General features: G+C 40.6%; 1 protein-coding gene across 1 annotated transcript in view; it reads right to left on the bottom strand.

The window, feature by feature from the left end:
- GREB1L (growth regulation by estrogen in breast cancer-like) overlaps window positions 1-10,173 on the bottom strand; it is a 146,945-nt gene that overhangs the window by 60,448 nt on the left and 76,324 nt on the right. The window contains exons 10-13 of the mRNA XM_006867286.1: window positions 6,517-6,843; window positions 5,333-5,461; window positions 4,681-4,815; window positions 2,517-2,714 (exon numbers count right to left, since the gene is read on the bottom strand). Coding sequence (XP_006867348.1) covers window positions 2,517-2,714; window positions 4,681-4,815; window positions 5,333-5,461; window positions 6,517-6,843 — 789 coding nt within the window. The remainder of the gene's footprint in view (window positions 1-2,516; window positions 2,715-4,680; window positions 4,816-5,332; window positions 5,462-6,516; window positions 6,844-10,173) is intronic.

Here is a 10,173-nt window from a genome sequence, read left to right as displayed (position 1 = left end):
AGGCTTTCTACTCCTGTAAGGATTTACACCCTCGGAAACCCTGTACAGGGTCGCTATGGGTCGGAACCGACTCGAAGGCACTTAACAACAACAACAAATTTTAATAGGAGTCCTGGTGTGGTGCTGTGGGCTACTGTGTCAGATTGCAAAGTTGTTTGAAATACAAGGTCGGTGGTTCAAACTCACCAGCTGCTTCTTGGAAACCCTATACAGGGTCACAATGGGTCAGAACCGACTTAATAGCACTTAACAACAACAATCCTAGAATAGTGAATGAGTGTGTAAGTGTTTAAATTTTTGTTTCCTTTTTCAAAATAAAAACTGCCATAATTATGAAACATTTCATACGCCAAAGTCAGATGTGTATAATTTAAAAATATTCTTAGTCTCGAATTTTCCAATTCTGTTCCTAACATTGAAAAGTCAATGTTAGGATTGTAATCTGATCAAATTCTGGTACCTTTCTGAGGGTTGACAATCTTAAAATACTCACTTTAGAAAAGTATGAGAGTGTCTGTCAGAAATGCAGTTTTTATTTAGAAAGGTCAAAGTACAGGTCCTCAAGAGGTTATTTCAGGAAAAGGCTTTGCAAATAGCACAACTGCTGACCAGGGATGATTTCACCACTTCAAACAGGTGCTGTGATGTTTGCTAAAGTACGATTTGGGGTATCAGATCACAAACTCAAAAAGGCCACAAATGCCAACTGGTACAACTCAAGTGCCTATAAAAGAAGGTACGTGCTCCATGTTGTGGAAATGGGAAAGCCATGAGAGATTTTAACGACCTGGTTACTACTTGGTGTAACTAAAGCCCATATTTCCTATATTGGAGGGAAATGTGGAAATACCAGTAGCTGAGGGAGCCAAGAGTTCACTCTGGTCTCTGGGAGAGCTATGAGGAAAGGTTTATCTGACCTTTTCTGGCTAATCAGTTGTAAGTTAATATTGCAACTTGTCATTCAGAGCTGTAGAGGCTAAAAAAGAAGACTGCACTGTTAACAGGCACATAGGTTTCCAGTAGACCTGGAAACAACTTTACGTCTCGTGAGTCAGTCACAGCCATCAAAAGAGGTTAAAAATAAAGCAAACCCACTACCACTGAGTTGGCTCTGACTCATAGAGACTCTGTAGGGTACAGTAGGAGTGTTCCGTAGTGGTTCTGAGGCAGTAAGCTTTATGGACACAGATGGACACATCTTTCTTCTGGTGGAGCCATTGGTGGGTTCACTTGCCAACCTTTTGATAAACTTAGCACCCAGGTGCTTTAACCACTTCACCACACCATACTCATTCAGCTCATTTGGCCCATGGAACTAACAATGACAGATTTCTTACAGAGCCTCCCTACTCCAAGTGTGGTTGTCTGACCAGCAGCATTGGTATCAACTGGGAACTTGTTGGAAATGCAGGGTCTAGCCTACTAAACAGGAACCTGCATGCATTTTCACAAGATCCTTGAGTGATCTGTCTCTGTGCTAAAAAGTTCCAGGAGCGCTGAATGACAAATATGCATTGTATCAGCCATACTTTAACCACTTCTGAGTGTTCCTGCTCCCTACTTGCATGTTTTTTCCCCAGCAGAAGGAGCCCTGGCGGCACAGAAGTTAACTACTAACTCAAAGATTGGCGGTTCTAACTCACCAGTCACTCTGCAAGAGAATGTGGCCGTCCGGTTCCCTAATGATCACAGTCTTAGAAATCCTCTGGGGAAGTTCTACGGTGTCCTAGAGGGTCGTCATGAGTTGAAATGGACTCAGTGACAATGGGTTTGGTTTTTCTATGGTAAGATACCCAGAAGCAACTTATCATTTATGACTTCCTTTTACAACCTTGTTGACAAAGGCAAGCATTTTTCAGCTGCTTCAATTTTTTAAATTCCTTATAGCTTCTTGTAACTCTGACAAATTTTAGCTTTGAAAGAGATACTGTTTACCACAGACCTTTACAATTTTTGCTCCTTACCTTTTAATATTTTCTAGGAAAAAATGTTTTCCTCTATACTTACTCTCTTGAAGTCATTAGAAGTAATTCCAATATTGTGTTTTTTAACTGGGCTTGTCAATACTGAAGTGGGGGATGGTGTTCTGGTAGAAATGTGCTGTTAATACGCTATACATCTAAGGGCCCACTTACGAATATATGACCTACCTGGGTACACAGAGGGAGTTCAGGTGGCATAGGTCCCACCATTCCACGTAGGGTTATCCTTGCCTTAAGAAAATTTCTCTTCATAAATAAGTGACAAGACTCCAGCCTACTGATGAACTTAGATATTGCCTCAGAAACATAACACTATTGAACAAATATGCACATTAATTTACCCTGAACCTTGGAGGGGAAAAGATCAGAGTACTTTGAGGGAACATTTATAGATAAATCTTAAAAAACATTGAAACTATGATTTTAATTACTGTAAAAAATAAGAAAATGTAAGGAGCCCTATAAACATTTAGATTAAGCAAAAGAAAGAGAGAGCGATAATCTAAAGCTGGATCTATGTAGGGTCAAGTCTACCTGATTGTCGAATCCGTTGAAGTGTTTGCTGGACCAGAACCTCAGATCTTGGAACAATGATGATGAAGTCCACTTTACTGAAGTGGCCAAGGTCCAGGCTCTGGCTGCCGCTGTCTGCAATAGCACACACCTGAGATAATAGTTTTCTAGCAACTGTAAGTTGTGGTTGGTAAATTTGGAAGGTTTCATGATCTAAATCTAAAATAAAAGTCATAAGAACAAGATTAATTTAATTCAGTAATGGCCACTATAATCCTTATGAGGACACATAAGGCATAGTCCACCACTTAGACGGCCCATCTTCGATTCTGAGTTTTAATAAGTTTGCTTATTTTCTCTGACACTTGGCAGAATGGAGCACAGTTAGCACATTTTCAAATGTATTATTTCAAAATTGAGTAATTGTCTCACAAATCACGAATTCAAACTCCTATCCCTCTGCCCAGAAATGGGGACGACAGGCTACTTTCTGGTAGTTGGAGCCAGGGCTTATCTCTGGAAAGGGGAAGAAAGTTTCCAGTTTCCTTTAGGAGTATCTGCCGAGGTCCTGAGCTGAGTTGAGTTCTTTTGAGCCTTTTGGATGACACCACAGTAAACATTTCCTCCCCAGGAGGGCAACTGCAACATGGCCTGAAATTCCCTTCACTGGGACTACACTGCAGAGGTCATGGAGACAGGACTTCACCTTTTTCCCACTCTATCCAACTTTGTCAGTGCAGATGACTTGGCAGGTCGCTGGTTCTGGACAACTCCAGCACTGATGCCTGTACTACTTGAACAGACCTGACTCGTGACAGAGATGTTTGGCCACTCCACAGGTGACATGTTAAGAAAACATTGTCCAGATACTCTAAGCATGTCAGTAGCTTTTTATGACAAGTTAACAACCAATCAATTAATCTCTTATACATGAGTGTGCAGGGATACATAGAGACCAGCCTAATTGGTTAAAACTCTGAGCAGACAGCACCCAATACTTGTTTAAAGTGCTTTTTATTAGACACAGAAGAGGCAGTTTGAAACAGAATCACATGGGCCAAACACAAACCTGTTCTAAATTAGTGTTTTCTAAAATCAAACAGCACTGTAGTCAAGGTGAAGAGAGTAGTCACAATACCCCAGCTTTTAGCTGGTGGTAACTCTACTCAATAAAAGAACCCACTGTTAACAGGTTCTAACTGCACCTTTTAATAGCAGCTCAGATTCATTTGTGACTTACAATGACTGCCAACCAAGATAAGTCTGTTTTCTGATAGTTTGGCTGCCATTTCCTTGATCTCATGGGTCATGAACTAACACAAATGAAGGCGTAAGGTGCAATTCATAGAATTTAATTTACTTAATAAATTTCGAACATCTAAGAAACAAAAAATCTTTACACAGCGTTTCTTAAATTGGGATTCGACAACAGGAACTTAGGAATCTAAGTTCTCTGAGAATTCTCCAATTCTAATTTTAATAATTATTTAAAATACTTAGCAGAAACATTTTAGATCATCTGGATGATAACTTTATTACCAACTACTGTCAAGAAGTGAAAAACTTATTTTATCACTCATATTTGCCTTTGTTTTTATGATTGAGCCAATGCCAAGCCATGTCCCTTTTCTGGCCCGAGGCAGTCCTAGTATATAAATCATGCATTCCTGTCAGGTGGAGGCCAAATAGCTGTCAGCAGCAGTTTATGTGGATCTGGTTCCCATCAATCCTTTCTCTGGTTCTTTTTTCATCCTTTTCTATGTTGTCTCTATCAGTGAATTGAGGGAAAAAAACTGAACTCACAGTAATCCAGCCTACTGATCAGACTCCTCATTCCTGTTCCACTGCCTTCCCCTCCCCAACCCCTGTGTGCCGCTGAATCTTAATGGGCAGCAGACACACTGGATTGCTGCCCTCTCTGCCAGGAAGGCCTCACTCTCCTGGACACATGCATGTTTCACAAGTCAGCGTGTATGTGACGGGGGAGGGGACCAGAAGCCCTGTACACCTTGCAGTCTTGAGGCCCTCAATCATCACTAACAACCCTGGAAAGTACACTGACGATCCCAGAATCTCTTAAGAAAAAAAATATTATGATAAAATTTTTGACTTTGTTTTCAATTCTATGTGACATTTATTAAGAATAAGGCCTATGATCTAGGACGCATGATAAATTATTTCTTACCCAGGTTTTGCGTAGGAATCATAGCAGCCGCGTCTTGAGGGGACATATGCTCATTAAGGTCTCCATTGAAAGGGGTAACCACATTGTCTCCCCGTCTTTGTTGCATTTTTTCTAGAAGCTTGTCCAAGTCATCGCCTATTGCAAAACAAAGTAGAGATACGATTATAAGGAATTGTATGGTGGTATAATTTGTACCTGTCTCACAGTTACCTGGGCAATACAGCCAGGTTCTCATTAGGATTTGGGAATCAGACAGGTTTTCATGGTCATTTTGATAGTGGTTCCTTTACAGCTTGAGTTACCCTCATTTATTTCCTGCTTACAGTTGATATACTTTCTTGACTTTCACAGTATTTGAAGCAGGCAGGACAGGATTATGTCTCCAGTGGATGTACTGGGGCACTGAGTCTGGGGAGACAGAGACTTGCTCATGGTCATGCAACAACTCAGTGACTGAGCTGAGGCTCTGACCCTAGTGCTAGCATGTCGTCCTAGGGGCCATGCTGCTCCTTCTGTGGTGTTAGTAACAAAATACTTAGGATAAACTGTTCCAGATGAAAGGAAATCAGTTGGCAAGTTTAAGGTGAGATTTAAATTCAGAAAATCACGTAGCTAGAGGCTGGCAGTGTTGCTGCATCTCACAACTACTTACCTAATGACGTGTTTTTGAAGTGTGATGCCAGGAAACTGACCTTTCCTGTGATGAGCTCATAACTAATTTCTTTCAAAAACTCACTTGTGGTGAGCATGCTCTCTGCCAGAGCTCTGGACTGATGCTGACCTAGGGAACAGAAGGGAAAAGCTAAGTGCACAAATGTTCACTAGAACATTATTTATAATTGCAAAGACTGGAGGTAACTAACGTACATAATTATAAGGATTTGGTAAAGGAAACTGTGGTGCACCAAGAGATGGACAATTACACAGCATTTGAAATGACAAATTGAAGACTATTTTCAGAGGCAGAGAAAAGTTTTATAATGTGAGGTGGTCAAGAGAAAAAGGATACATTCTTGTGCCTGTCTCTGTGGAAATATATGCATGCATGTGGATAAACTGTGGAGAACTAGGAAAAAAACTAAATAATATTGTGTTTGCAAGGTTCTTATGGGTATCTGTCTTAAAAGTTCAATCTTATGTTGTTAAATATATTTCTCATAAGTTAGAATGGAAGAAAAATTCTTGTGTCACACTTTCTGATGAGGTTTTCTGGAAGATTTATGTAGCAGAGTCAGATGGCTGCCAGGTTTCCTCAGAGTGAAGAATCTTAGTCACTTTGATAGGAAGAAGCGAGAGGCATTTACTACAGACAGGAGAGAGATGCAATTTAGTCCATAGAGTGCCCCAGGATGGTGCCTGTACTTGCATGGTAGACTACGAGCACAGGAAACAACAAACACACATTTTGTGATGTATCAACTTTTTTAGCTTTTTCTGTAAAATCAATGTTATACCTCAATATTCATTGAGTAGGTGTATATATGAGCTCAGTTTTTGGCAAATTTGATTAATTAGGCTTAGTCCATCAGTAACATTGGTTTTATCACATGCTTGAATGGTAAACATTTCCAAAACTTTTTAAGGACAGAAGTTACATGAGACAAGAGTATCTGTTACTGGGAAAAGCTTTGAAGTAAGGCTTCCCTAACCAGCTGGCAGGGTCACAAGCCAACTACCAACCACCAGATCTGAGGAGAGAGAAAGTTAAAATGAGAAGAAATACAAGTTGAAGTGGAGGTTTCATGGATGCCTGAAACACACAGGCAACCAATGAATATTTTTTTCAAATGGATGGATGATTGAATGAATAGAATAATAATAATAAAAATTACTCACCTAATACTATCACACAAAATTCATTTCCTCTGATTTTTGATGCACAAATTGCCACAACATAATCTGGTAGCCTTTGGTAGTGTCTCATTTCACTGAGAGTCCTCAGTGTCTCTGAAATGCCCTCTGCCAAAGAGTTTTGGGTCACAATCACATGTACCAAGTCTTGAGATACGCTGGCGATTAATCTAGCAAGCCAGGGGAGTTGTGCAGGCGACACTGTTATACACTGGACACCCATGTGCAGGGCTCTCTCTCTCAGGGTAAATTCCTGCATAGCTTTCAGCATAATTTGCTCAAATTCTTCCCTGAGAGGTATCTGATCAGGACCTAAATTGAAGAGAACCACAGCTAGAATTAAACAAACAAACAAAAACACAGCTAGAAGAGAGACACACACACATTAGTATGCTGGTATAGTAAGCTAAGCCTATTAGACACCACTTGTTAGGTAAGTTCTCTTGTTCTTGTCATGCTCCCAAGTCTAGAGCCCCTACTAACTAGTTTCCATTGTGAATTACCTTTTCTCTTCTTCATGGCCTCAACTAAAAAGCAAACAAAAAGGCTTCTGTTCTGCTATTCTTGGTACCTTTAAAGGAGATGAGTGGCACAAACGGTTAATGCCCTGATTTGTTGACAGAGAGGTTGAAGGTTTCAGTCCACATAGAGGCACCTTGGAAGAAAGGGCAAGTATACAACATTTGAGATGACAATTCATCAGCGGGTGATCTACTTCCGAAAAATCAACCATTGAAAACTCTTTGGAGCACAGTTCTACTTGTACATACATGGGGGTTACCATGTGTTAGAACAGACTTAAAGGCAACTTTTTTTTTAAAACTTAGAGTATCAATTCCATTGTAGCCCTTAGGAGAGGGCTATTTCCAGGGCTATTAAACTTGGCTTTATGGAAATTGTCAGTGACTAATGAAGTAAGAAACCAAAACAGATTGATTTTAGGTTTATTCATTTCTCATTTTATTCACAAGTACTCTGGAAAATATTTTAATGTACTCCTGCCCAAAGGAAAATGAAACATTATTTTTCACTCCCAATTTATTTTTTAAACAGTCTCACACTTTTCTCTGATAGAAAATACTGTCATCATCGATTCTCCAGCGTTTTGGGCTAAATATAACATTTGGCCTTCGTCTTCCATCATGATAAAAACTAAGTTTATACCAGTGACCTGTGGCCCCAGAATTACAGGAACTTTTGTTTCCCTTATCCCCTCTTCAGATTCTCAACCAATCCTTAGAATCAAATAAGTTATGTCAGTATTTGGCATCCAAGTAGCACAAATGAATTAAGAATCCTAAACTCAGTTTAAATTGAAACGAGTGTATTTATGTTCACTGCCTCTGTTCAAAGCGCTTTCTTTTGCTGTGTGAACCTGAGATTGAAAACTCAGGCTGCTGTGAACAGATATAGACTCTTCAGTGTCTGTGGTCTGAGATCAAGTGACAGCCTCAGTGTTCAATGGCGTCAAGTCAGTTCCGATTCACAGCAATCCTGTACTGGGTTCCTGAGGCTGTACATTTTTGCCTGCCTAGTAGCTACTGAGTTCAAACAACCGACCTTGTGGTTCCCAAGTCCAGTACTTATTGTGTAGAACTACCACGCTCCCCAAAGCCTTGTTGTTAAGTGCCGTCATAGTGCTCCTGCATGGGGTTTCTGAGAAGCAGCTGGTGAATTTGAACCACCTACCTTGTGGTTCAAACTGACCTTGCGGTCCAGTGCTTATTCTACAGCTCCACACCAACCGCAAGGTCAGCAGTTCAAAACTACCAGCTGTTTTGTGGGAGAAAGATGAAGTTTTCTGCTCCCGTAAAGATTTACAGCCTCAGAAACCCTGTACAGGGTTGCTATGGGTCGGAACCGACTCCACGGCACACAACAGTAACCACCACACCACCTTGTGGTTCAAACCGACCTTGCAGTCCAGTGCTTATCCTACAGCGCCACACCATGGCTAAAAGCTCCTTTTAAGAACACAGGGATAAGGGACTGGATTTCTTTATGGGAAGAAACACCTTGAGTGCTTCCTCTAACAGGGACCCTATCTCTGCAAAAGTAAGAAACATGGTATTTTCTATTTTCTTGTTAACTGTCATCGACTCACAGTGGCCCTGTATAGAGTTTCCAAGGTGCAGCTGATGGCCATGTGGTTAGCAGTCCCCTGCATATCCTATAGTATTCACATTAAATAAAACAGTTTTTCCAGGATTGATTGGGGGACAAAAGGAGGTAGGAATCCTCATTGGCAACTCTACGAAGGAGCCCTGGAGGTGATGTGGGTTAGGTGTTGGGCTGCTAACTACAATAAAGATTTAGTCTTAGAAATTCTGTGTAGGGGTGTGGTGCTGTGGGTTTATGTGCTGGACTGCAAAGTCTGCGGGTCTAACTCACCAGTCACTTCTTGGGAACCCTATACAGGGTCACAGTGTCACTGTGCGCTGGAACCCACTTTACGACACTTAACAAGTCAGAATTGGCTCACTGGCAGTGGATTTTGTTTTGGTCTTGGTATACATGGAAACAGGGTAAGAAACCTGCAGTGTTGACATTCTGTTTCTAATGCCCTTCACAATCATTGGCTAGGCTGAGATGGATGTCTTTTCAATTTGGAACTATTAGGACTTCTGATCTCCCTTTAGCGCCATCAATTTAGCATCATGGTTAGTGGTTACTGGGTGCATACTTATCAGTAATGAGCTCAAAGTGGATTGGTCTGCACCTTTTGTATCAGATGAAGGGAAAGTGGTTGTCCTAGAGTATGAAACCTAAATATGTAGCCCTATCTCTAGTTTTATACTACCTCTCTTAGGCAATTGGAAGGCTCAGAAGACTGATTAATAATAGGCATGTTTCTAAAATCCACTCCACACCAATAATGAGTAACACATTCTATTAGGCAATATAATTAATTCCAAATGTAAAGGTATTCTGTGAAAATAAAATGACCAAACATGTTCATATTATTCTCCATCATCTTAAAACTTAACTTTTGCAGAGTTTGAGTTACTATTAGGAATCAAGAAATGGTGAAAAAGGAATCGAAGTTTAAATAAGGTAAGAGACTTCCTAAGAGTATAATGCGCCTTACTCCCAGTCACTTCCTGTCATTTCTTCATCTCAGCCTTAAAACTAAATTGGAGGCACTTTTTCTCTACTTTTTAGACACTTGATAATAGTAATTTTGTTACCCTTCAAATACTAATCTCCAGGATTCAGTTTAGCCCAGGCATCAGCTATAGTAGCTTTTCAGACAAAGCTACCTTAGTAAGAAAAGACAAGGCTCCAAGAGACTTAGAGCCCTCCAAGAATCTCTGGATTTGCTGGCTCTATTATCTCCTCTAAAATATTTTCAGATTATAAAAATTATATTGTTGTTGTTGTTAGGTGCCATTGAGTAAGTACCAAGTAATTGCGACCCTATGCACAGCAGAATGAAACAGTGCCTGATCCTGGGTCAAACTCACTATAGTTGCCACACTTTAATCCATCGATGCTGCCACTTGGCCAATCCATCTTGTTGGGGGTCTTCCTCTTTTTCCAAACATGATATCCTTCTCCAGTGACTGGTCTCTCTTGACAATATGTCTGAAGTATGAGAGACGAAGTTTGTCCATCCTGGCCTCCAAGGAGCACTCTGGCTGC

Source organism: Chrysochloris asiatica, unplaced genomic scaffold (assembly GCF_000296735.1).
Source record: "Chrysochloris asiatica unplaced genomic scaffold, ChrAsi1.0 scaffold00103, whole genome shotgun sequence".
In the NCBI taxonomy this organism is placed as follows: domain Eukaryota; kingdom Metazoa; phylum Chordata; class Mammalia; order Afrosoricida; family Chrysochloridae; genus Chrysochloris; species Chrysochloris asiatica.
Note: the sequence above shows the minus strand (reverse complement) of the source record. Positions and strands in the feature narration are given on the sequence as shown.